The sequence below is a fragment of the Chiroxiphia lanceolata genome, chromosome 3 (genome assembly GCF_009829145.1).
Source record: "Chiroxiphia lanceolata isolate bChiLan1 chromosome 3, bChiLan1.pri, whole genome shotgun sequence".
NCBI lineage: Eukaryota > Metazoa > Chordata > Aves > Passeriformes > Pipridae > Chiroxiphia > Chiroxiphia lanceolata.
The window spans coordinates 75181507-75209497 of NC_045639.1; the positions used below are offsets into that span (position 1 = coordinate 75181507).

Sequence of the window (27991 nt, forward strand, 5' to 3'; positions counted from 1 at the left end):
TCAGCACCGTTACACGCTTCACTTCCGGGTGTGCGGCAGCGGGCGCCATATTGTCTTGTCCGTGAAGACGAGGAGCGAGAGCGGGGGCAGCGCGGCCGCGGAGCGGCGGCACCGGCGGCGGGAGGCGGGGGAGAGCGTAAGTAGCGGGGCGGGCTGTGCTCGCCAGCGCTTCCGGGGGGCACGCGGGTGTCGCTGACCCGATCTTCCCCCTTCGCTCCTCCTCCGAGCCGAGCCGGGAGGGCGCCGCGCGCCGCGGCGGGGGCAGCCGCTCGCCAGACGTGAGGAACCGGCGGCACTGCCAGCGGGACCGGCGGCCTGGACGAGAAGGGACGAGCCTAGAGCCGCTCGCCCTCCCTGCCGCCCCCCGGGGGGGGGAGGGGGCGGCGCGCTGCGGCATGCGCGGCGGGGGGGCCGGCGGGACCCCCTCGGGATCCCCGTGCTGTGCCCCCCCCGCCCCGGGGTCCGGTGGGCACGGGCTGCCGCCCGCACTGCGCATGCCCGGGGCCGCCCCGGCACGGGGCACCGGGAGAGGCCGGAGCGGAGACGCGCGGCCGCGGGGACAGGGATTCCGGGAGTCTGGGATGCTGGGAGCGCGCACCCGGCCCGACCGTGCCGGAGGAGCCGCCGGGTGCGCGGGGGAGAGTGTTCGTTCGCTTGTTTTAGCCGGTAACCCAGTTAGGGAAGCAACATATGCACCGGGATTCGGTAGTTGGCTGTGTCAGCAGCTTGGCTCCTGCGGGTGAAATGTATTTGCGGGATATTTGTGCTGTTTCATGCGTTTCGTGGCCGTTCCTGAGTTCGTTCCACTGGAGGGCTCCAGAGAACTAAAATTAACAATATCCTCACACGCAGCAGCAATTTTAAGATACCTGGACCTGGTTCAGTATCCTGGCAAATGGATCCTCAGACAGACCACGGGATTGGAAGACTTTTTGGTTTCAGCACTCCCCACGCAGATTTTCTGTACTTCTTTAGACAATCCCACAGAGTTGTTGAAGTGAAGTTTGATGGGATGTACTAGGCTTTATGGTTAAGGATGGAGCCACAAAAATGGTCAGAGGGCTGGAGTCCCTCTCCTATGAAGACAGGTGATGAGAATTGGGATTGTTCAGTCTGGAGAAGTGAAGGCTCCAGGGATACCTTGCTGTGGCCTTTCAGTACCTAAAGGGGCTGAATAAGAAAAAATGGGGAAAGATTTGTTACCAGGGCCCAGGACAAGGGTTAACAGTTTTAAACTGAAATGTAGCTTTAGACTGGGTATAAGGAAAAAATTTTATATTAGAGTGATGAGAGAGTGGAACACATTTTCCAAAGAAGCTATGTGCCCCATGATTGGAAATGTTTAAGATCAGGTTGAATAGAGCTTTCAGCAGCCTTGTTTCCTGCAAGATGTTGGACTAGATGGTCTTTGAAGGTCCCTTGCAACCCAAACCACTGGATGATTCTATGATGTGCTACCCTAGCTGATATTTACCAAGTTTCTGTAACAAATTACAGAGTTATTCATCCAGTGTTGTTGAATGAACAGTGTTGTTCATTTCTTCTCTTAGGCTTATACCTGTAAATCTTTTCAAGCAAACAACTTTATTGGAAGGTGTGGGATACAGTGATAAAGTGTTGCCCTAAAAGATTTGGTTTATGGCACAGGGTCAGCTACCTTTCAGAGGTGGGGAATGGTGGTCTTCAAGCATGAGGGCACATCTGCATAAGGCAGACAGTGTTCAAACATCATTTTACCAAGACAGGGTTACAATACCAGTCCAGCCAAACTGTTGTACTGTTGGTAGGAGTAAGAAACCCCTTTCGAATTTTGAGGTCAAGCTGCACTAAAGGTGGTGCCTCTTGTGGGTGTTATAAATGCTGCAGCTCCCCTGACTGTGGAACAGAGGAGGAACTGAGGGCCTCAGATTTGTCCAGGGACAAGTCGGTGGGATTACTGACCATTCAGTGACAAATCAGAAGACAAACCTCCTGAGTTCTAAATTGTTTGGTACAGCAGCAAACCTTGTGTCATCTCTGCTATTATGTCATTACAAGACTTCCTGTGTTGTCCTTGTCCCATGGGACATGCAAACTCCTACTCTGATAAGAGTGGTTTCTCCTCTTTTGGCAGGGTTTAAGAGTCCACAAATTTAGCGCAGTTCTGCAATTTCTGGGGGGATAACTCACCTCATAAGCTGTAGTGGTAGAGTGGAGTCATAACCATGTTGATTTTAGTTAGGTGCAGGGTTATGTAAAGATACTATGGAGACAGAAGTGTCCAGTCTCACTTCTTTTCATGACTGAGGTATGTTATGATTGTAAATCTGCCTTTGGTGACGTGTAATACTTTGGGTAGGTGCTATTAAGCATTTTTACTTTCATCACTAGCTGGTCCTTCTTCATTAAATGACAACTGTATTTATCACTCTGGGCAATACCTGCTCATAACCAGCGAGGAATAGTTGTTTGCTCGCTTAGTTATTGGTACTGTAAATTTTTTGAGCAGAGCATGTTGATCAAGGAGGAAGTTGCAGATGGACAGTTCACTTTCGGGGAAAAAAATAATGCTGTGTTATGTGGCTAATTGAAAATCTAGCATCAGGACTTCCAGCGGAATGACACACGAAAAAAATGAGATCAAGACTTCTGTTTTTTCCCCCTCAAACCCAAGAGATCTTTGACTTAAACTACTGAAGTTATTATGATGTTTCTGTTGTAGTAAATATTCTAGCAGTGGGTTTGGTGCTTTATGATAATCAAAACATGTTTGTCCTTATGTCTTTGATATACTAAAAATAAGGAAATGATACCTGACTTGCCAATATCTGGTCTTTTTGGTTTTTTGAAAGAGTTGGCTTCAGCTCAGTGGATATGTGGATTTAAGTTTGAAATAACAGACCTTGGAAGCTATACTGTTTGAATGACTCACTGAAGAAGATTTCATAGTACCTTTTTTTTCTTATTTTTTTAATTTGGCCCTTGTTCAGCCTACTTCATCTTGGTAGCACTGTAAATATTAGTCAGATGTGCTGACATGTGAACCAGGTTCTGGAAAACTTCACAGATACCGAACCAGCTGTTATCATCAGTTCTTTTTCTTGTTCTGTATTTTGGATCTTGGTTACACGTTTGGAAAGCCTCTGTTCTTCAATCTTAGAAAGAACAGTTCTGATGTTCAGAAATGCAGTGGAGTAATTGAAGTTGACTTTCACCACTTCAGTGATACACAGCTGTAAATGGGCTGGAAGAATTTTACATGATTTTTGACTGGATGTCTTGCTACAGATGCCAGCAGGCACATTGGTGTAGCTTCTGGTCCTCAGGAGAAGAAAAGATGGGCATTAAATGCCTGCAACACTTTTGGGTGGTGCTGTAGATGATGTCTTTGCCAAAGAAATGTGATGGGTGAAACAAAGTAGCAGGAAAGACAGTTACTTTAACTTTTTCTGATTTATTGCAGACTTAACTCATTCCATAAATATTTAATTTTCTAATCAGTAGCTGACTATAATATAGTAGTAAATATTAATTCTCCCAGATAAAATGGAAACTGGTTTTGTCTGAGTGATGGCATGCAGTTGCAGACTCTGAATGTGTCTCTGCAGCCCCCCTATAGTAACTTCTAGGGTTTGTTCCTATCCGACTGCATAGAGTGCAGTGCTTTTCCACACTCCCAGATCTTTTCAACTTCAGAGGTGTTCTGAATTACGTGGGTCTCCCATGTGAAGACCTCCAGATGATAATTCTTGTGACACCCTTTCTGCATTAAATTATTCTTTTTGGAAGGGGTGCTCCTTTTGGTATGTGAGGCCATTTTTCCTTTGCAGTTCTCTCTTCAACCACATCTGTTATGTACGGATTCTTACAGAAAAGTATCCTTTATTCCAGTGGCACAGTCATGGAAGAAGTGCTGACTTTACATTTCCTTCCAGTTTGGAGTACACTGAGATAGATGTTCTTGGAGTTTGTACAGTATGTGTCCTTTATTGACTTCAGATTCCATCTCAGTTAGATATTGATAATACCATGGATGAGCTGCTCTGTGTTACATGTTTGGGAGAAACATGTGAACTGTTGTTGTATCCCTAGAGTATTTATCCACTAGTCCTTCCAACCTCATCACTGATGTCTGTGCTATCATGACCCTCTTGAAGCAATAGCATAGTGGCAGGAAGGGGAGGGGGAAACATCCCCCAGACAACACTTGAGCTTGAACTCTTGGAGGTACTGGTCTGATTCCTGTCTTTTTATTAACTGCTTTGCTCCAGGTGTTGTGAAGGTATGATTTGATTTATCCTGTTTGCAACTGAACCGTTCCACAAAATTCGTCATGGAAGTTCATCATAAGCCTTCAGTCACTGTGCTAAAACTCCACAGAGTCAGTAACAACTATCTTGAATGAAAGGAAGAGGTCTTACATTAGAATAAGGTGCTCATGCGAAAGATCTGTGGATTCCAAGGAGCTCTGCTTCTGAGACATCTCCATTTTCCTTTAAATCCATGTCCACAGACTATGAGATGCTTCTGAGGTCCTTCTCAAGGTGTGATGTGGATGACTTCTGTGGTCCAGGAATTCTACAAAGAGCATCAAATAGACACTGATGTGCCTTTGCTGCTTGTGCTGTCTTAAGCTCACACCAAGGGATTACCTAGCTAGTGAAGCTGATTATTTAATATTAATTTGTTTCCAAACCAGTACTTGCAGTTTATGACAAACCAGGACTCCTGTCCCTTGCGGTCTTTCCCTTCAACTACTCTGTAAACCTAAATATAGTCAAAAAGTCATGGCTGCACTGGCAGGTTATCTTAGAGGAGATGGGACATCTGCTTGTTTGTTTTGGTTTTGGTTTTTTACCTGGATATCTGACCTATGAATGGAGTATCAAAAAGGAGTGTGTTGTCTTTAAAGCCTGGGGTGCCAAGACTAGCTGTGTAGGGGTTCTCCAAATGTGCAGGATGGCCTGCAGTTTCAGCTTCTTTGTTTATTTAGATAATGAATACTTCTTTACTAAAGTGCAATGGCTGTTTGGAATGCCTGCAAGACAAGATCTTTAGTCACTAGAAAAACTTCTGCTGCAATGTATTGGAGCTCAGTTTACAAGTAAAACTTGTTAGGCCATCCTGTGTCATATATTGACCTACTCTTCAGGAGTGATGTGTCCTGTGATCAGAAAGGTGATCAGCAGCCTCCCCAGAAATCACTTGATTATTGGCTGTGGTTCTGTAGGTTCCAGAGTTATTAATCCACCTGTCTACAGGGTTGAATAAACTGGACTGCCGGATGCTGAAGATCTGATCAATTCATGTTGTTGTCTGATGTAGGAGTTCCCAACCTGGATGTCCAGCTCATGACACTGCAGAAGGTGCATGCCACTCTCCTCCTAGGGACAGCTTGAGTCCTAGGCTATCTCCTGATTTCTTGGGAGTCGAGTTAGTCTAGCTTCTAACAAATACCTTATTTAATTTCATCTTCCAAAGAATACTTGTTGCTCATTGCTAAGATATTTGACTTCCGTATCTCTGCTGCAGAAGCCATGGATGTGTGAGATATTCTGCATAGTTTGGATTTTGTGTAACATTCATGTTGAGGAGAAGGATATTGTCACAGTAATGAGAATTTCTTAGAAATAGCAAGGAAGTGTCTGCAGGAAGTCCTCATCTGGGCAGCTAGGTGTGGTTAGTTATCTTCCTGGTGGCCTTCTGGAGTGGAACTTCCTAAGTCTTTGTGCTTTTTGTCTTGGACTAGCTGCATGAATTGGAGCAATTCAGATTATCCATTAGCTGTATTAAATTGATAAAAAAGGTATTGATTATCTTTTCAGGGGAAATGTCTTGGCTTTTCAGTGCTAATGGAGCTAATGTCATAAGGCATCTAAGGAAGGATAGTATCTCCAGGATAACAAGAAGGCTTTGTCTTTTGTCATTCACAGAACTGAGTCTTGACTGCTCCTTTCCATCGTTGAGAGGTCAGGGCATAGCTACCTCTGCACAAGCACATTTGGACTGGATAACAGATTTTATGAGCTTACACTATGAAACTGCCGAGTAGATTGAGTTGTTTGAGGAATCTGAGTGAATCTGTTAGTGCTCAAGGGCTGTTGGCGGCCTCGTCTTAAAAATGGCCCCACCTTCGATAGCAGTGGGCAGTGAGCTGCAGGGGCCCTCACCAAGCACTGTGCCCTTGGGAAATTCTCAGGAAACCATGCTCTTCCTAACAGGTTGCATTCCTATTGGTGCAACAATCTAATGTGCTTTAAGATAACTGGTGTTTCGTGGGAAGTGCTGGGAGGAGTCTCCCAGAGTTAAAGGTGAGCTTGTGAATTATCACTCAAAACTCTGTTTACTGGTAAGTACCTTCTAATTGTGTGCTTTTCAGTGTGTGATGTGCCTGGGACTATCCATACACTGCATCAGAAATGTCTTATGCAAAAAACTGGGCAGATTGAAGGAGATGCCTTTTTCCCCCCTATAAAAGAACAAGTAACACTTAGAATGTAATCTGTAGTGAGCTGTAGTCACAATCAAGGAGAGGACTGGAAAGGTGCTTTTAAAATATCTGTTCTTCTTTGTCTTTACCCAACAAAAGTTAGGTTCAGTACTGTAGTAGAGAGTTTGACAGCAAGTTTAAATTTCTTCTGAGTGCTGTTGGCTCTCGGAAGTTGCGGAGATCAAGGTAAGTCCTATCTATGTTCCTGTCTCAGCTTTTATCATTAGCAGGGAGCCTTCCCCAGCAATCCTCTCAAGGGTGGCACTTTTCATACAGTAATTTGCTTAATAAAACTTCAGGAGATCCTGGTCCAGCCTTTGAATAGGAGAGTGGTGTTTTTTTTTTTTAAATAAGCAACATGCAAAAGAACCTATTTTCAGCATGTATTGCTCTTAAAAACTCCAGCAAAATTTTGAGATACCACATGAACTTTCATAATAAAATAAGTACATGTAACTGAAATTAGATGTGAGTTGGTGAGGTGTTTTGCTCATGTGATGTGCTTCTGTACAAAACAAGAAGAATTCTGAATTGGCTTCTGTTTCTTCATTGGTAAACAGATTTTTAATAGATTCAGGTTTCCTGTCTCAGGGAATGGCTCTTGAAGCACCAATAAATGTTCTTTTGTTGCTTGTATTTGCCTAGAAGAGAGAGAGAGGAAAGCAAAAAAAGGCTATGTCCAGTTGAATTGGAGGGTAGAAGAGCTAAGTAAAAAACCTTAACCATCATCATGAAGGAGGGTAGTAGCTGCGTTTGCTTGTAATTAGGTACCTGTAAAATGGATCCATTCTTTGAATATGTTACTTTTCAAACCTGGTTGTGTGCAGTAATGATGTCAGAACCAGTGTGTCCTAATGACTTCTCAGTTGGTGCACCCCTCTGTCAGTGTCTGCTATGTTTGAATGAGTAGATTTAGCCAGTATTCATATTCCCCTCCCCCCAACCTCCTTTCAGTGGAAAATAAAGCCTTTCACTGCCGATTTGGATGCCTCTGCTGTGTATTGGCCTTGTGTCACTAGTGGGAAATAGGCTTAGAGCTGTCCATTGTGTTAGGTGAAGCCTCTTTCTTTCAGGTGATACTGATTTGGGAACTTTATAAGGAATTAAACTTGTTTATAATTCGTTTGTGACAACAACCTGAGTAGTGTTGGCAGTGCAGATTTAATTAGGTGAGGAAGGACATTGATTCTCTTTTCTGCATTATTAATTACTACTTGTGTCTCAGGAAAATAATGTTTGTTTCTTGTCACATACATTAGTACAAGAGGTTTCAGCTGTTTCAAGCCTTCAAGTTACTGATTGTTGGGAAAGAGGCACTGTTTGTTGGTTGTTTGGGTTTGTTTCCCTCCTTCCCCACCTCAGTACTGGGGGCGAATCCCTGCAGTAGTTTTAAAATTACTGCGAAACAAGCTCCATTTTCTCATTGTGTTTTTGTGGGTTCTTTTAGAAGGAATTGTGCCCTTTCCAATATATGGCACTGAGGTTCAAAAGTGTTTGGTAACTCTCACATCTGGTTTGCTCATTATTGTATGACTTGGCTTAGTCTGTTTTTATTTTTGACATCTTTAAAATAGCGTCACTAGCAAAGGAAACAATCCAGTGATGTCTGATGGGACATACCGAGATTCTGTTGAAAAGTTCTTGCATACTAGTAAAGTTTCACAAGCAGAATACAAAGTTACATTACTTTATGTAAAAAGAGTAACATCAAATAGCCTAAGTACTTGTTTAAGTTACCTTTTAGAACATGATAACTGAAAATGAAGAGCTAAAGCCAGGGCCTTTTTGCCTCTGAAACTTAAAAGCAGATGAAACCATTAAACACTGCAGTGCTTAGCAAAACAACTTTTTGAAGGTGATAAACCGTCTTTAAATGCCTATAGCCTCCCTGTAGTAAGTGGAAAAAATTATATCAAGTACCTTTTCCATGTTACCTTATACTAGTTGATGAAAACATGGAAAAAATGTAGGAAAACAAGTGGAGAACAAAAAAGCAGGGGAATCTGTTTCTCAGAAAATGATGGTGTCCTGTTGTTTTCAGGCACCACATAGATGAGGCCTTAGAACAAACCTCTTCTGTTCACTGGCTCTGAGCAGTGCATTCTAAAATACGTCCATTTAGTCTTCAGTACTTAAATATTTGGTTACATGAGGTCTTCTCGTTTTAGCCTGTATAGTGTAAGGTTAGTTTATAAACTTTTAGATGTTAATTTTATTCCTTCATGTCCAGCTCCTGTTTCTGTAAAAACACGTTGCTCAATAAATTAGAAATACTTTTTGGCTCAGTCTTTCACATGATAGTTGAAAAAGGACTTCTGCATGTATAGTTGCATAAAAAAAGTGATGTCACTGCTTAAGCATTTGGTGGTACATATTTCTGATTAGTAAAGAATGTTTTATCTGAATTTGGGTAATAAATTGTGTACTTGAAAGCCAGCATGTTTTATAGTTGCCAATCTATGAAAAATCAACATTTTTTCAGAGAAACAGTAAAGGTACAAATGTAATACAGAATTAAAAGCGCTTCAAATACAGTTCACAAACTAAATTATCGGTTTCAAGTGCAGTGATTTTAAATCGGTCCGCTCTGGATGCATATAATTGAATTAATCAAATGTCGAAGTTCTTCAAGGTATTAGCTGTTGGTGCTGTCTTGTCCATACTGTTGTGCATCAAAATAGAAACCAGCTCCATGCCTTGACCTATTGCTTTGCACGATACCACCCTGATTCTCTCCCAGAATAGCAGTAATAAGGTGAAATAATCTCTCTAGCGAAAGTTGAAGACTGGGGGCCATATTATATTGCAGAGCCCTGGAGAAGCAGCTACGTGTGCTAACAACTAAAACCCAACTGCGTTTTTCAGCCTGGCCGTGAAGCCAGCTGGCACTGAGTGAAAGCCTCTGATCTTCCAACCAGAATGGGCTTGTTCTAAGTGCCCACGGGGTCTCAGGTCCGTGCTGACACCTGAAATGTGCTTGGGAGCAGCCCAGAGGAGTGCTGGGTGTCCTGGGGTCAGTGCTGTTCTGTAATGGGGAAATGGTGGGGTCCTCCAGCACCACTTCCCTTGGACTTGGCCTCAGTGTCCTAGGGCATGGTAACTTCCTGACAGTGAAGCCAGGAGGGGACTGAATGCTGCTGCTGTTGAGGGTCACTGTCTTCTCTGTCTCTTAGTCACCATTTCGGATGCCAGTTGATGCAGCTGCAATGTAATTTATCTCCCGCACAAAATTTATTTGAATACCTTTTAAAATAATAAGGCAGTTGCTGTCTTGAACACAGGTTGTGCTGAGATTGGAGGCATTTGTTACCTTGGACCTCCTAATGATCTAAAGTGGTTGCTTCAGTTTGTCCACAGGTGAGGATCAAGGCCTGAAATAAAAAAAATGAAGGTCAGATACTAAGCACCATTTCAGTTGAGAAACAGATACGTAATTGTGTAGCTAGAACATGTTTAAAAAAAAAATCCAGAATGCCTAAGATTTTAGGACAGAGATAGAGCCAGTTCAGTAAAAATAAATCTCATCTGATCCTATCAAGTAAATCTGTGTGTAGGAGGTTCCAATTCAGTTGAATTTGTAGAGGTGCTTTTAATATTGTTACACTTTCATAAGAGAAATTAATATTTAACAGTTTAAGAGTTTTTTTTTTGCATTCAGTTATATGCAAAGCTGTCTCTTACATTATAAGTGAAACAATTTAAACCCTTTGCTGAGTTTATTTTAGTGTAATTTCACAAACTTGTTGCACCATACCATGTATGGAGGTAAGAAAGTGCTACCAGAATGACTGAAATATATTTTTTTTTGCTGGTGTGATTTAACAACTAGAAACAAAGAGAGCAGCACCGTGAGGCTGTGCAGGCAGTGGTAGTCTTGAACCCACAATTGTTACAATTTAAGATGTAAAACAAGTTTATTTTGACAACTGAAAGAATTTGTATTCTGAGTGAAGTGAATGAGAGGAATAGAAACAGTTACCTTTTCTTATGTTAGGGTGAAAAATAGTATGAGAGGTTACTTGTTCAGACCATATGAAAGTATATATGAATACCCAGAGAGCTAGTGTGTGGCAAGGGCCAGCTTAATGGTGCTTTAAGTGCATTAGTAGCTACCCTTACACTCACTGGTGTAGAAAGTTAATTTCTTAGGTACAGATGAAAATTAAAAAAAAAAAAAAAAGAGAGACAAAAGAAAGGCAGGTTCTGCAGTTATTAAAGGTTTGAATATCATAAAAATATAAGTGAATGGGAAAGCACCACCATAACTTTTATTTGTCAGGGGACAGATAAAGACAATAATAAAGTAGGTTTAACCCCGGTGCTCCCCCATGGCCGAAGTTGAACTAGTCGTGTTTAAAGCCCCCTCAAAAAAAAGGCTTTGCAAACTGAATTTTTCAGAGCCCTGCATGTGTAATTTTGTGCAGTGTTGATTGAAAGTAAGTAGTCTCAAGGTGATCTACAGTTTTTAAGATAAAAGATTTAATTGACAGAAGTATGCCAAATACGAGCTTGCGTTCCTCTCTGCATGGCCCCCGATGTTACACGTACAGCTCTTTGTGTTGGGCTAGTTCTGTCTATGTAGGCTTTCTTCCTAGGCAGTCCGCAGTTATTTATGTAAGTGGATAAGCACAAGTGCTTTTGCAAGCAAGATCCACTGTACTTGCTTTCTCTGCCTGCCGAAAGCAGGCTCTGTCTGTGGTCTGCATGTGTCTGCTCCGTGGAGCGGCTGGGGTTGGTTTCCTGGCTGGCCACCCAAGTAGCACTGGCTACTTTGAACTGGTTTGGTCTGAAGCAGACAGGCTCTATTAATCTATTCTGTATCACACTTGGCTGTGAGCCACGACTAGGTCTTGTATGCTGCTCCTGTGACCTCAGGGAACGAATTTTTGTCTTCTTTTAAATTGGAACATTTGAAACAACCTACATGGTTGATGTTTAATGGCATGTGCTCAAGGATTGTACGTTAAATTCCATGAGGATATATTATTGAGTGGGAAGCCTGTTGAGAAGTTCTTAACAGACTGGGTAGGACGAGGGAGTCACACTCAGGTGTCCCTACCCATACTGGGTTTTGGGAACAGCTTCTGGAGAGAAGTGTTCCCAGAACATGCCCAGTCTTTGCCTTCAGAAAGCTGTTTGGAGCAATGTAGGTAGCCACTGTCAGGTCCTCCATGTGTAGCAGGTCAGGTGTGCGCCAGAGGTACGAATAACTGGAAGGAACTGGAATGTCATTACAGGTGCACCTACCTGGTCTGCTGCGCCTCAGAAAATTCTTGCAAAGCTGGTCCTGGAGGACCACTTAGAGCAGGTTGTGGAGCTTTGCTGTCTGGACTTAGGGCTGCTGCTGCTCTGCTCAGTGAGGATATACAGCACAGCAGAATTGTTTCTCGTGATTTTAGGGGACCACGTGGTAACTGTGCAGTCATATTTATTTTCTTTCTCAGAATGAAGAAATGTATTATCAGGAAATTATAATGAGCCGTACAATGCATAAAATGCATGTCGACACCATCTTGTACCTGTGCAGTTCTCTAAAAACAATGTGTTTTTAGCATTTGGTGACTTCTGTCTTGCTTAACAGCCTTGCATGACACTTGTATAAAAAAAAAACCCCACATCTTTTCCCTAAGAAGCAGGCAAAGACATCAAGTAATGTCCTTTCATATTTGACTTGCTTTAAATTGCATTTATTGTCAGATGAGTTCTTGTCTTATAAACTTGTCATATCTCTCTTTGAACATCATTTTGTCGTTAAGTTCGTTGCAAAAATACAGAGAAAGCATACTAGACTTCTGAATCTAACAGTAATATTTTCAGATATTACTCTAAAGGATGAACCATTCCTCCAGCTTAAAATATTAAGCCAGCATTGCTTCAGCTTGCTTGCAAGGCTTAACTATATCTGCAGTTATGTAAGTTTCAGTTATGTGCTGTTTCATGGGCATCTATTTAAACATACAACTATTATTTTTAGTTGAAATATAGACTATATAAGACTTAAAAGATGTGGGATCAAGGTGGACAACCTTGGCAGCAATGGCCTTTGAACCAGCAGCAGTGGATTGCAGTCATTTCAGCACCAGCAGATCCGAGTAAGTATGTAGAAAGCTTGTGGATTAATTTTTTTAATCTGTTGTCATTTGAGTTTTTGGATCTTTGTTACAGAGCATGATGCATAGTTGCCCTTTTGTAGCTGCTCTCAAGATATACATTTATGATGCTTTTCAGAACTCGAAAAAATAGAAAACATACGTTGAGTCCAAATGCTTTCACACCATTAATATATGAATATGCAAAACAGAGGCAAACAGCCTGAGTTATCCTAGATAAATTATCAACATTTTACCAGTCATACAGACGAACATTTAGAAGTTCATTTACTTCTACAGAATCTATATCCCTGTCAGTTGTTAGCCAAGCTGAATAATTTATTTGAGAAAATCTGCTTTTCTAATTGGTACCTGTGTGCAGAAGTACAGGTATCAATGCAGAGATATATATACAGAAAAACTCTCATTGGAAGACTAGGTGTGATGTTGGTTCAGGTTACAACAGTGATAATCATGATCTCTTGTTTGGATTTTTTCTCCCCACCGAAACCCACCAAACACATTAAACAATAGAACAGTATATGCCTTAATTGAGAATGAGGGGACAACAATTCAAATTCAAGAGAAACAGAGAAAGGTAGAAAGAGCATGGAGGTGTGTATTATACTAGGGCAGAGTGAGAGGCACACTGGTTTTACTCTTACTTTAATTTTATTAAAATTCACTGGAGCATTTCCTGGCTTGACAATGAGCAGAAGACACACTAGTGTTCTCACTTGAGAGTGAAATTTATTTACTGTAGGAATGCAGGAAAGAAAAAAATGGGGGAGAGAGCTGTAACATATATAGCAAGGATATACAAAGAGTATACATTGAAAAATCATTTGTGTAACTATGTATCTTCCTGGCACTCAAATCTTCATTAATTTAGAATTTAAGGCTAGTATATTTATTTCGATGTCAAAATTAGCTCACTTATGAAAAAAAGTGCATTACTACCACCCATTCAGTGCTAATGTGAACCTAAAAATAATATGCCTTATGGCATTTTGAACATGTGCAGAAAAACTCTACTTCAGCAAGTCTACGCTGGACATTTGCTTTGTTTCTTTTACTGTACACTGTGAAATAAGTTTTAATGGTGCTCACGGTACTTACTGAAGGTAAACATTGGCCCATTCTCCTGAGCAATAAGACCTGTAATTAAAAAGCAATGTTAAACTGTATTAAACTGTTACTGTGAATTGTAACCTTTTTAATTTCCTCTGTTTATTTTAGGCCAAATTGACTGGGCTGCATTAGCTCAAGCATGGATTGCCTCAACGAGAAGCCTCAGGGCAACAGAATGTAGTGGAACAACAAGGAATGATGCCAAACCGGACAGGATATTGCAGGAATAGAGTCTGGTCCAAACAACCATAATAATTTTCAGGGGGATCCCAACTTCAACAGAATGTGGCAGCCAGGTTTGTTTTCCCTCCTATTCATTCCTTTTTTTCATGTAATGACATTTTATTGTTGTCAGACATTTTTGGGTGTGAATATGCCCTGCCCTCAGGTTTTAAGATGCAAAACTACCAGTTGACTAATTAACAAGTATCACAGCTGCTACTTTCCAGTCAGGTGTTCTACAAAATGGGTTACAGTACAGAACAGTTATCAGAAGGGTCTGATACACAACTCAGTAATAGGTTTATTCTATCCCTGTCGTAGGGATATTGAATGTTGTAGAAAGATGGTCTGAATTTCTTTAGATATTTTTTCACTGGATCTTATTCTTCTTCTGTGTTACTGAGCTTTTCTTTAGTTTAAGCAATGTTATTCTTAATGTATGAAAGTAGCACGCAAAACTGGATGGCTAGCCAAAGTTCTCTTGAATACTCTGTTTCTACAAAGCTTCATCTTCCCTCTGTATCCTTCCAAGTTTCTTTTTCGATCCAAAAGTCCTTTGCACACTACTGATAAAAAAAAATGGCAATCTGAAAACCTAACCGGCAGGCAACTGATTTTGAAGGGATTCATTCCACAAGTGCAAACGCATGTGTTGTATGTTACTTGCAAGCTTTCAAGTCAGTTTGAACATGCAAAAAAGAACAGCAAGTAGAAAAACTATGCTAACACTTTTTAGTTGCTACAGTTATGGATCCCATTAGGATGCAGATGGGAAGCACAGTGAAAATTAGAAAAATGGACTAAAGAACTGGATGGAAGGTGAAAATTAACCTGAGAGGCTAGATATTAATTCTGTTACTGGGGGAAGTTACAAGGTAGCTTTGTCTATAGGATCTGTATAGCAGACATAAGTTTTCTAGGGAAATCAGCCAAAAAATGATGGCCACGTGGACTATTGATTCCTTTGACTCTTTGCATTCTGGTAGCGAGTTGTAACATAATTTGAGGGCTTATGACTAGCTTATGCTAGAACCTCTGCTAGGTATTGGACAAGCCAGGAATCGTTCATTATCAAGACACAAGACTTTGGAATGCAGGTTGCAGTGGTTGTGCTGTTTACACAACCATTTGCTTTCCATAATAGGTGTTTCAAGTCTATTATGCAGAAGAATAAAGTAGGTCATTGCTTTGAAGTTGAAGTAGAGAAGTAGGAGCAGTTTTTTAACAGTTTAAACAACTTGTAAATCCTGTGGTGAAGTCACTGTCCACTAAAAATTTATAAACACATTTACAGCATATCTACATCTGTCCAATTCTGTCCCTCCACTGCATGTTTTTGTTCAGCTACAACTATTTGTGTTTCTTCATTTAGTTGAAGAAATTATTGGCAGTATAACAGTCTGTAGATGGATGATTCTTTTGAACTTTATTGTCTGTGATGCTGTGAGGAACGTTTGTGATAAATACAAGAACACTGAGTGAGTGGTGACTCATGTAAATTATACTAACTTGGTATTGAATTGTATTCTAATCCTAAACAGAATGGGGAATGCCTCACCAACCCCCTCACCCACCTCCAGACCAGCAGTGGATGACTCCAACCCCAGGTCAAATGGAAATTGTTCCTCCATCTGAAGACAGCAACAGTCAGGACAGTGGGGAATTTACTCCTGACAACAGGCATATATTTAACCAGAACAATCACAACTTTGGGGGACCTCCCGATAACTTTGCAATGGGGCCAGTGAACCAGTTTGACTATCGGTGAAACATATTTGTTGCTTTAATATTGTAGGCGCGCAGAGTCCCTTCCGTGGATGTGTTCCTCTAATATCATCTAGCGGCGACTTTCATTCTTCAGTTCTACAAAACATCTACAGAAATCTCTTATCTGCTAAGATACATTTTTCCCAAGCCTTTGGAGTTTTCAGTTCTGTTCAGAGGCCAAAGAGTTTTATTTTTCTATATTAGTAATGCGAAATGGCCTGTTGTCTTAAATGTTAAAATGAATCACTGTGTTCCAGTATATAAATTAACATTATGTAGCTTTGTGTTTTAAAAAAAAAAAAAAAAAAAGAGGAGAAGGAAAAAAAATAAAGTTCAGAAAGATTTATTTAAATACACTAGATAATGTACAACAGGAAAACAGTCCTGTAGTTGCAGGGAGATAGACTGGATGATCCATTGATCTTTCCATATCTATCTACTGTGATTCTTGAATAAACAATGGTATTTCTAAAGAAGATCCACATCCAATTTTTTCTTCATTCTGGCATATAACTTGCATAGCATAATAAACCTGTAGGTGGTTAGCACTAATAATGGCAGGAGGAATTGTACAAAATCTTTAAACACAAAGCAGTTTTGTATCTTCCCTCTATTTTCACTATTTTTCTTTCAAAGCACTTGATAAAAATGACAAACTGTACCTGTTAAAAAAAACCTACATCCTGTTCATAAGCAAACACAAGGGAAGATGGGCAGAAATGTTTTTCTATCTTCTGGGCTGTCTTTTTCTTGTAATTCTGTTGTTCAGCAGTATTGTTAGGTAGTGAGCAAATAATTTGCCAATATACTAGTTTATTATAAGAATAGTATTCTTTGTTTACTATTATGGGACAAACTCTTAAAATTAATTTCTCTAAATACTACAGAAACTTGTTTTTGCAGTGAATAAAAGAGAGATGCTTGACCTGAAATTGTAGTGGGAGAGTGCTTCAGCACTAGTGACTTTAATAGTCAGTAGAATATTTGATGCTATAACTTTCTTCCTAAACACTCTCCTCTTAAATAGTTTCATTAGGCATTTCTGGGCAGCAAACCTTAAAACAAATAACTCCTCTCGTATGCCTCAAGAGTGAAGGCTTTTGGATTGTGTACAGTTTGTCCAGAACCCAGGATCTATACTAAAATGACATAGTTATGAATTTAATATTTTAATCAGCCATACTAATAAGATCCATGAATGAATACTGGAAAATGCACAGTGGAAAATTCTTTTGTAATAAAAGGTTGAACTTTAAATTTTTGTCCTCATGTTGTAGCTAAAAGGAAGGACTGCTAACATAGCTAGACTTTTAAATCTTAGTTTTGTATACTCTTCATTTAACTGCATGCTCTGACGCTAAGCTGGCAAGGAACTGATGGAGGCACATGGTGATTATAGGCTTAATGTCTAGCACAGTATAAAAGGAGATTGGTTGAAGCCCTTTCAGCTTTGTTAGTATCCCTGCTTAAATCTAAGTTTACTCATTAAGTATTTAAAGGAAACTTGTTTTGTGGGGATCACAGTAAAAGAGATTGAGATCTCAGTAGCCTAGGAATCGTGGATTCCTACTTGCATGGATTTTTGTAGACCGACTTGCTCACATGCTGCATTTGGTGTTACCATGTGAAGAAAAATAAACTGCATTACTCTTTCAGCATGGGGCTGCTTTTGGTCCACCTCAAGGTGGATTTCATCCACCTTATTGGCAGCCAGGACCACCAGGACCACCAGGTCCTCCAGCACCTCCTGCACCTACTCAAAATCGAAGGGAAAGACCCTCATTCAGAGATCGGCAGCGTTCACCTATTGCGATGCCTGTGAAGCAGGAGCCTCCACAGATTGGTACATGTTACCCACTCCTTAATGAAAAAATGTAAAACTGTGTTTTAAAAAGAATTGCAAAATTTGAAGACCTTTTCTTTTAATGGAAAGTAAAAGAGCAGGGAAAGAAAAGCCATTGTAAATGTTTTTTCCCCACGATAAGATGTGTAACTTGTTTGAGTGGGGAGGTGGAGGGTTTGCTTCTTTGTTTTGCGGGGTTTTTTTGTTCTTTTTGGGGGGGGAGGTTTCTTCATCTTGCATAATTGTAAACCTTGCTTATGTAGATGCTGTGAAGCGTAGAACTCTGCCTGCCTGGATTCGAGAGGGCCTGGAAAAGATGGAAAGAGAAAAACAGAAAAAACTGGAAAAGAGAGAATGGAGCAGCAACGTTCCAGATGTCTAAAAAAGAAAAAAGGAAAGTGAGGAGGCTGAAGAAGGGGATGGCCCACGGTTACCTCAGAAAAGTAAATTTGTAAGTAGAAGGGTTTGCTTTTTGCTCAGGTTTGTATTTCCTGAAAGGTATCAACTTTTTGGTCTCTTCAAAAGAGAGACTATGTATTCCTGATTACCTCTTTGGTTTTGTTGCTTGAAGTAAGGTTATGCTGCTACTCTGTTGATAATTACTTGGAGTTTTGAAGTTTTTTATGTCTGAGAGGTAAAATATATTATTTGATCCATAGCAGCAGAAAAACAATGATGAAATTGGCCTTTTCTCCTTTTTTTTTTTCTTTTGGAACATACAGAGTCTTTGAAAGCCTGAATTCTAAGTCAGCAGCTGAAAAAATTCAGATACCTGAGCCCATTTAGGGACCTTGCATTGCCTTCTCTGTAGCAGTTATCTTGTTTGTAGTGCTAAGTACATGTCTGGTAGTGAACTGTCAGCTATGTATTTTCTTAGCTTATGTGGGTAGAGGTACCTGTGTATTTTTTAGGAAACGAGAAAATAAATAGTTTTATGGTAACTGTAATACAGATTTCAGTACAAATAAACTAAGTTGACTATTACAAATAGAAAATAAGGAGCTTGACATCTACGTTTTTCCTGAAATGTATGGTGCTGTTCTTGTAGGACAGTGATGAGGAAGATGAAGATGCTGAAAACACAGAAGCTGTAAGTGTTGGGAAAAGCAGCAGGAGTCCATCCCAGCTCCTCAAGAGGAGCAAAGTGAACCAGAAATGACAGAAGAGAAAGGAGTATCAAATGGTATTATAATGTAGTTCTCATAAGTGTTTCTGGTCTAAAAATAAACCAAAATAACGACAAAAAAAAAAAAGAAAAAAACATGCTCATATATTTGCGTATATCAAAATAAACCACTTTTTCCATGCCTGATATTGTCTGTAGCGGTACAGTGCACTCATACAGATATTTGCTTGTCTCTTCATAATGCTGTCTTTCTTATAGAATCAAGGATATAGGTTATAACTCATGTTTAGCGCAATAGTGAAAGAATATAAAGACTGTAGCTTTTACATTGATTGTTATTTATTCTGGGTTTTGTTTCACTTGTCAAATATCTGAAAACTTTAGTTTTAAGTGCACCCACCTCAGATCCATACTTCAACCTCAGTTCATGTGAAAGGGAATGTAAGAAGTGTATTCTTGTGAGAAAGAGCTAGAAACCTAAGTCCTAGACCAGCAACAGTTTTCACTTGCGTGCAAACCTTTGTACTTTGAAATCACAGCTGAATGCTAATTGTACAACTGAAACCTTGTTAATTAAGGCCCTGAATTCTAATAAGTTTGATAAATATATTTTTGTAAAGCATGTGGCCAGACTTAGCATCTTGGAGAACAAGCTACCACCATTTCCATTTTTGTAGTAAATATGTAATAATACAATCCTGGGTAAGTAACCTCTGATGATTTTTGCAGGCAGCATACCAGAGAAATGTGCTCGTCATTTTTTGAAAGAATAAATGGGATCAGTCTAATTACATTTCTGCTTTACATATTCTTTTGTTGTATGATCTTTGACATTAGGATCAGTACCCTGGGTAGCTGTGTGCAATACATGCAGATACAGTTCACAGTCAAAATACAAACCTGAAAGTTTTGAAATCAGGTCACATTTAAACAGTTTCAGTCTTAGGTTTTTTAGTCACGTCTGTTGAAAGAAGTCATTAAATAAAATGTGTAGGAGACTACTTTCATAGCTATCAAAAGAAGTGAAGTCCTATGTATATAATTTGAATTCAGCATTTATTAAAGATGTTTTGGCCTTTAATTGTATATACCATTTTGTTCAGATGATGCTGACAAAAATGCTGCTGACAGAGATTCTCTTAGATGTCACAAATGAAGAAATCTATTATGTGGCCAAAGATGTTCACCGTAAAGCAACTAAAGGTATGCCAGCCTCTAGGTTTTTGTTTTTTTTTTTCTTTTTAGTTTCTTCTGCGAATATTCTATATTTGCATGTCTCTAGAACATTTAACCTCCATAGCTCTCCCTCAAGAACAATTCCAGTATAATGCATCCAACTTGATAGAGTTCCAATCCAGTAATCATGTACTGTTGTCCTGTGCAGTGTATTGTGAGTTGCTTCAGTTATTCCATTTTTTTCATGCAATTCATTTCAGTTAAAATGGTGCCTTGTGTGTCAATGGCTCTTGAGTTGTAGCTGTTTCTTAATACTATCATCTTTATCTCAAGGCTGTTCAGAAGTGAAAAGAGATGAACTTTGAGTCCTCAATTAGTAATTAATTTGCTTTCACTATTAACATGTATTGTATTTACATAACAGATTGTTTTAACATAACAGAGTTAATCTAAGTATGTAACTACTGAAATTGAAAATTCTGTGCAGATGCTGTAACTTGGAAAGTGATTTATGAGTATATATTTGGGTTTTTTCTGTTCACTGTTAATTTGCAGTTAAATTCTAAATCTTCGTGGTCAGAAAATCTGGAAGTGGTTTTAAATGGATGATGCGTTTTTAATGTTTCTTCTCTCCCTCCAAAGAACAGCAATAGTAGTAGATTTAACAATACCATAGACTCATGACTATGAAATCGTGGCTATTTGTGTTAACATGTTGTTCCTGTTGTTGATGTGATACAAAGCTCCTGCAAAACAGCTGGCACAGTCCAGTGCACTGGCTTCCCTCACTGGACTCGGTAAGTATGTTCCTTATTTTGAGAGGGCTTAAAGGGGGAGTTTTGTTTTTGCCTTGCATTTCTAGAAATTGCATTTTGAAACTATATTTTAATTGCCCGGGAGTATGGGTCACTTTCTGATAACTTTATCATTATCAGCACCTTTGTTTGTTTCACAGGTGATCCTACTGATATGTAAGTGGGATAGTGTTTGGAGTAAAGGACTAGGCAGTTAGTGTCTGGGAATCTTGCCCAAATTTTGAAAATACGTAAAACTTTTAGATAAGTTTACATTTTGAAGTGTGATAATTTCAGAAGCACACTGCAGTCTTCAAAGAGAGGAATACTGTTTTATATTTTTCTCCTATCTTGATCCATCCAAACCAGTGGGGAAAGTTGATAGAAGAGTAATGTGAAAGTCTATAAATGAAAATATTATAATCTTTGTAATTATTATTTTATTGAAAAGCTACATAAGCGCAAAGGCTCCCATATCATATATTACCATAAACAACACGAGAAAAATAGATTGAAATTCCAGCTTGAAACACAATTGCAAAAGATCTTTCCCAACATGATTTTTATCATCTAAAACATACTACAGCAGTGTCAGTGATCAGTTATATGTTCATTACATGGAATTTTGGTGAATTAGATTGAATGTTATCATCACAAGTATTCACATTGCAAAACTAAGTAAGGATTCTAAGAACCTTAGACTGAAAAAAAGTAAAATATCTCTGTGTCAGATTTAAGTTGACTTTATCCTTCTTATCTGTCCAGTAGTTATTAATCTCTGGGGGAGAAGAAAGCCTGTTTTTGTTCCATGTCCATACCTGTCAAAGTGCAGTGTTTTCTAAATCAGTATAGAAAAATTGATATGGCATTCAGAATTTCTGTAGCCTGGACTACGGAGACGGCTGAAGTCATTTCAGAGGTGTCTTCTGGGAAAGATCCCAGGCATTTTCTGTCCGGTTGCTGATACAGAGGCAGGCACTATTGCAATCTCCACAGGGGGCTTTTTGCCCTTCCATACAATGGAAAAAGTACCGTGATCACAGTGGTTGCTTGCCGAAAATAGACAAGCTGTTCCAGAAGGAGTAGAACCAGACAGTGAGCGTCAATGCAGATATGGGAGCCTTGAACACATCAGTCAAACAACATTGGCACTTACCAGAATAAAGTGACTTCTTCAGAGAAGAGGAAGTGAAGGAAGGGAATGTTACTCTCCTCTTTGCCTCACAGAAATATTAAGAACAAAGCTTAACCTTTCCTCGTGATAGACTGGGCTTTATGCACGCAGGTGGACTGGGTGGTTATGGATCAGGAGACAGTGAAGATGAGAGGAGTGACAGAGGCTCTGAATCATCTGATACTGATGATGAGGAATTACGACACAGAATCAGGCAAAAACAGGAAGCGTTTTGGAGAAAAGAGAGAGAACAGCAACTACTACTAGAAAAACAGCTAGAAGGTAAATCATATAATGTCTTCTTACTGTGCTGCTGTATATGGAGTTTGCTACTTAGTATATGTAAACCGATAGAAAATTCATTTTATGCCAAATGTAGAATAATGTTATTTATTTTTAATTAAAATGTTTTAATGAAAAAGATGTTCGAGCTACTTGATCAAAGTGGGGTTTGCTGCTTTCTTGTTAAAAAGAAAAAAATGCATGTAGCATTTTCCATAAATTTTTCCACTTCAGTGTATAAAGGGGAGACATGGTGCATAAATGTATGCTCTAGATATTGTACTGTACAGATATTGTATAAACAATCATACCACTTTATAAAAATGCACGTGTGTGTATAATGTATTTTTAAAAATTATTAGTATCTCAGTTATGCCTGGGGGATAAATTTCACCTTTCTGCTTCACACTACAGTTTATATAAACTTGATTCCTTAAGGTTGAATATGAAGCACATTTCACATCATCTGAAAAACTTGCTTTCCTGGTACATAATCTCAGGCAGCACGTCTTTCAGAACCTACAGTGGGACCTGCAGTTTCTTTGAACTCATTGACCTCTTTAGTAGTTCAGGTTTGTTTCCATATGCTGCATCCTCAGAGCTGGGTTTTAACCTAATAACAGGGAAAAATTACTGAACTCAGTCAGTTGACACTTAGCCTATGAAGAAGTTGGTAGCCTTGATTTAAAAATGAACAACCCCCCCAAAAAAAACAACAACAACAATCTGTGATTTACTTCTGCTTTTCCATACAAGGTAAGGTTTATTCTTTTGTACTAATAATGTAGGTCAAAAGGGTATCACAGTCACCTTGCACTGCTGAAGAGCAGTCTAGATCAACAGATGAATTCAATGTTAACAAGTCATGAACCAAGTTCATAGGCTGGAGGAGAAAGTGCTATTATGATTAGCACTTAAGATTGATGATTTCCTCCTTTTACTTTTTATTTTAAAGGCCTGGAAATAAAACATATGCTGCTGTTAATGAAAGGCTGAATTAACTAAACTTCTGATTTCCTTAATATTCGTGTTTCTCTCTGAGTGTTTTAAGATGTATGCATAAAAGGATAGTCATATGGAGAGTGACCGAGTGGTGGCTTATGAACTCTGTCTTCCCAGTACATGAAACCAGATGCCAGTGTGGAAACATCTCCATGGAACTACTTGCAGAAATAAAAATCTAGAGTAAAGCAGCTGATTCTATACACCCAAAATATGGAAGAACACTAAATGCAGAGTCATTTGTAGCAGTGTTTTGGAAAGGCAGAAGATTTCTAATATACTATACAGCATCTTCTAACATACACTGGCTTTTGCTTGTATTGCCTAATAACTTGGGGACCAGATGGAATTGTTTTCTGGGTTAGATTTGACCATCAGCTGCCATCTGAATCACTGTGTGTTTCTAGATGCAATTTTATCCCCTAAATTAATTCAGCAACTGATGGCCCACATCAAAAGGCCATGTTTTGGCTAAAAATGTTGGATGTCACTTATTTTTTTCTGGGTTCAATATAAAATGGGAAGGGGAGATAAACTTGGCCAGGGATGCAAAGGATCCTAGGTTGAATAGAAATAATTTTTTTTTAATTTTGGAAACCTCTGGAAAATGTTCTGAGGGTCTGAAATCATGGCCTGATATTTGTTATGTTACTTTCAAGAAATGTATTTTTAATTCATCTGTTGTCATCTTACCACATTTATCATATTTGCTGGCTGCCAAACTTACATCTAATCTCAGCTGACATTAACTTTTCGCTTTGTGCGAACTTCACCAAGTACCTGTATTACATGCTGTGATCTTAACTTTTGAGCTGAGTCTTAAGCAAAGAATTATCTACAAGTCTCCTTTTTTAAATCCTACTCCTCCCTTCCTTGGAATTCATCGCTTATAAAACCTACAAAGAAAAATGTTGATTGTTCATGCTGGTTAGCATTTAGGATTTAATCAAATTATCCTTGAAAAACACCATAAACCGTATATTTTATTTCAACAACCCAGTATGTCACTACAGCAGAAGGTACTCCTCCTAAGACTGTTTTGGGCAACGAGGCCTACAAAGTATAGAGGTACAGCCAACATTGTTCTGATGTTGAGAGGCCACTCACGGTGCTGTGTGGGAAATACAGCTTTTTCAGATTCAGTACAAACTCAGATGAATACGGCGGAACGAAGGCAAGAAGCATCAGTTCACTAGAGGGGTCTTGTAGGGTGGAGAAGGAGGAGAATCAGGTGTGCAGAAAGGTTGCAAGAAGGAAGAAGTCTTGTGTGTACATGAATTCGGGAGTTCTGGTGTTCCAGGATATTTGTTTGAGAACAACTTCTTAAACCACTGAAAACATGAAATAATGTCAAGGACTTCTGAAAAATGTCTAGGCTGTACACATTTTCTAAACCAGGACAACTTTCTAGAATTATAAGAAAAGGAGTGGTTTGGTATAGTGGTGGACAGTGTTTTAATTATAAGTATTATGAAGGTGCTTGGAAATTTGGTTTTGTCAAGTAACAGTATGGAAATTATTGACATATTGCTCCAAATTGATTGCATTATTTCTTCTGTGTACCATTTTTTTTCAGAAGAGAAGCTACAAAATGAAAAAGTTTCGAAAAGACATGAGTGAATTTATCAACAAAGAACAAAATAGTAACTCGGCATCACAGGAGGCAAAAGAAATTGAAGCAGATATGGTTCATGAAAAGAAAAGATCTCCAAATGCAATCACACCTGATGTAGAAGTCAAGAAGAGGGTAAAGACAGGACAGGAAGGAGGTGGGTCCAGAAGCTCCAGCAGTGGTAGCACTAGCAGCAATAGTAGGAGCAGCAGCAGTAGCAGCACAGTATCTAGTTCATCCTATAGCACTAGCTCAGGTAGCAGTCGCAGCCTCTTCACGTTCTTCCCTCCTAAAAGGAAGAAGAGGCACAGTCCGCAGTAGGAACGCCATCACATAAGGTTAGGCGCAGCAGAAGCAGGAGTTACTCCCACAGAAATAGGAGAGAGAGGAGTAGGAGCAGAGAGAAAATACGGGAAAGGAGAAGATCTAGTAGAAATCACAGTGCTGAAAGAGGGGAGAGGCGGAGAAACCGGAGTCCTTCAAGAGAGAAAAGCTGGGATAGACGTAGAAGCGGTAGCCGCTCACGAGACCGGCGAGCCAAACCGTGCAAGCCGCAGCAGAAGCAGGGACAGACGTAAAGCTGAAGACCAGCGTAGAAGCCCAACTGGAAATAGGCACAAACATAAAAGTGAGGGGAAAGATCAGAGACAGGAAGAAGGACAGGGCGGAGGTGTAGATAAAGACAGAAAAAAGAACAGAGAAAGGAGAGAGATCAGGAAAAAAGAAAAGATAAGCCCAAAAAAGAGGAAAAGAAAGTAAGGCTGGCAATCATGATGACGGTAGATTAAAGAGAAAAGAGACAGTGAAAGAACTTTCTCTCGCAGTGATTCAATATGTGTGAAAAATAAAGACAGGATTCCAGACAAGAAAGCAAAAAATTACTACCAAAGATAGCAAAAAGCGGTCAGGCTCTGAATCTAGTGTGAAGAAGTAGTTCTGAAATCACCAGGAAGCAGTAAAGAAAAGAAGGCTAAGAAATCAAAGCATATTCGGTCATGCTCCATGGAGAAATCTCAAAGGTCTGGTAAGAAGGCAAGCCGCAAACACAAGTCTAAGTCACGATCAAGGTAGTATACTTTTTAAGTATTTTGTCTGACTTTTAAATTTTTTTTTTTTATATTCGTCTTCATGTGTTCGGCATATGAACTTTTTAAATAAAGTATGGTATTTATTAAACTTTTTGTCTTGGGCAAAAGTAACTTTGGAAAATCTTTTAAAACTATTAATTGCTAAGCCTAAAGTTTGTGGGTTTGGGGATCTTTTATTTTTTCCAATTAACTTTTCCCCCCCTTTTCCTTTATTTTTCAGATCAACAACTCCTCTTCGTCGTAAACGCTGAGGAATTTATGGCACCAGTGCTATGACGTTTAAAAATTCCATGAGTTATAAAAGGCTTGTCTCATTATAGAGGCACATTGTGGCTATGTAGGTGAAACCAGAATCCTTTTTTTATCTGTACATAGGTGTATTTTTTCCAAATGCTGCTCAGAATTAAATACCTAATAGGATTTCTTTGTATTACATTTTTTCAAGAACGGTAGTGCTTATTAAGACTATAAAACAGGCCATTCTCTTTCAGCTGTAATGTTCTTAAAATTACTATTGAATGTACTGTGATGTCAATAAAGCTCTTTAGTTAATTTTTGTTTAAAATTCTTGCACCTGAATTTTGTGTTAAATGGTAGAAAGTACTTAAAAAAAAGGCAGCTTTTTTGGTATAACAAATTTTTAAAGTACTTGAGAAAGATTTAACATAAAACACTTGTCACAATATGTAATTCATGGATTTGATGAGATTACTCTATTGGGGTTGTGGAAGAACAGAGCAAAGGCATTTTCCTTTAGATATGTGTAATAGATTTTTAATAGCCTTTTTTTTTGGTCTAGCAAGTACTGTATGCTGTGTGTGTAAAATATGGGTCACTGTAATACAAGCTATACTTAAACAGACTGAACCCCATTAGGAATATGTGCGACTAACTGATCTTGTGTGACAGTATTAAGCTCTGGAACTATATTCCTCACCCAGATTTCAGAAAGGACTTTCTGGATGTTCAGGGATATTACACGAACATATCTCAGAATTTTAGATGTTTTTATGGAATATGTTTACAAATGTCACTGAGTACACATTAGAAAACTGACAATAGGTTAACTTCACATTTTGGCACATGCATTAATTAAATGCATAGTGAATATTAAAGCTGGTTATTTTTGTTAGCATTACGAGGATTGCGATTCCTGTAAGGATAATACATTGATTAGACAGCAATGTCAGTAAATTTTTGGGTTTAGTATCACTATAAAGTGAAAGAGGTCACCGATTATCTACTTTGGGAAATTTGACTGTTAGTAACAAGAGTGTGAAATAATATCCCTTAAAAGCAAAGCAACAATATACAACCCTAGGTCAGTGACTGTTGCAGAAGAACATGAATTCAGGGCAAGATCTGTGCCTAGAAGGTCTGGTATGACACCAGCTGTGAAAAAGAAAAAAGGCCTAACATCAAAGTAAGTTTTCTCTGATTGGCTGTATCCTCTAAGAAAAAAATATACTAGTACAGGCAACTTGCAAAGCGTGTCTTCATGAACAAATTAATCCATTTAACTAAATTAGAATTAAGCTATGCAGCATTTTTCCACTGTAATTTTTTTCATGAATTAGATGCAGAAATAAACTGTTTCAGTGCAAAGAATCACATTTTAACTATGCCTTTATTAAGCAAGCTAATGGCTAGTGAATACATGCATGTTTATCAAAACACTGTTACAGATAAAGAATTAGTTAATCAGTTATAAATTATAATACTCCCCCAACACCCTTTTACATAGAGTAAACAAGTCATACTTATTAGCAAAATAAGGCATAATTTGCAGCACATAACTTCTACTTGCATCGGTAGGGGTATAAATAAAAATATGTTGATCCAATCTTTCTACGCTCTTTGCTCTGGGTAAGACTGAGAATTTTTTTAAAAGTGGGTAGCGTAACAGTTCAGATATTTTAGAAGGATGTCTTGAGAGAGAGAGAAAGAAAGAAACTAGAAATAACTTTAAGAAAAGCTGTTGAGGAATACAGTTTCCAGAATGCATTGAATTTGATTTTCAGTTCAGATTTTATATTCTCTGTCTAATAATAAAAAAGATTGTGTATGAAAAGCTTTATATACTCTGCCAACAACTGGAACTCTGTCACTTCCTGTAAATATGAAAATTATTTTTTTGACACAAATGCACTTACTTATATGGGTAGTGACTGTATGCCAATAAAAAGAGCATACAATCTCTGTATTTAACTGTTTCA

General features: G+C 39.1%; 1 protein-coding gene across 1 annotated transcript; it reads left to right on the forward strand.

Annotated features, from left to right (window-relative positions):
• The first annotated feature begins 8 nt into the window (after nt 1-8).
• On the forward strand, nt 9-27978 carry PNISR (PNN interacting serine and arginine rich protein). The gene is given in 24 exon segments (XM_032681388.1): nt 9-136; nt 12444-12561; nt 13798-13838; nt 13840-13896; nt 13898-13985; nt 15453-15672; nt 17331-17521; nt 17785-17972; nt 18570-18639; nt 18642-18687; nt 18689-18704; nt 19751-19850; nt 20567-20620; nt 21903-22073; nt 24652-24680; nt 24682-25005; nt 25008-25226; nt 25228-25387; nt 25390-25431; nt 25434-25475; nt 25478-25557; nt 25559-25618; nt 25621-25754; nt 25996-27978. Coding segments are annotated over 23 exon segments (2451 nt in total). The 5' UTR covers nt 9-136; nt 12444-12473; the 3' UTR covers nt 26027-27978.
• The last annotated feature ends 13 nt before the right edge of the window (nt 27979-27991 follow it).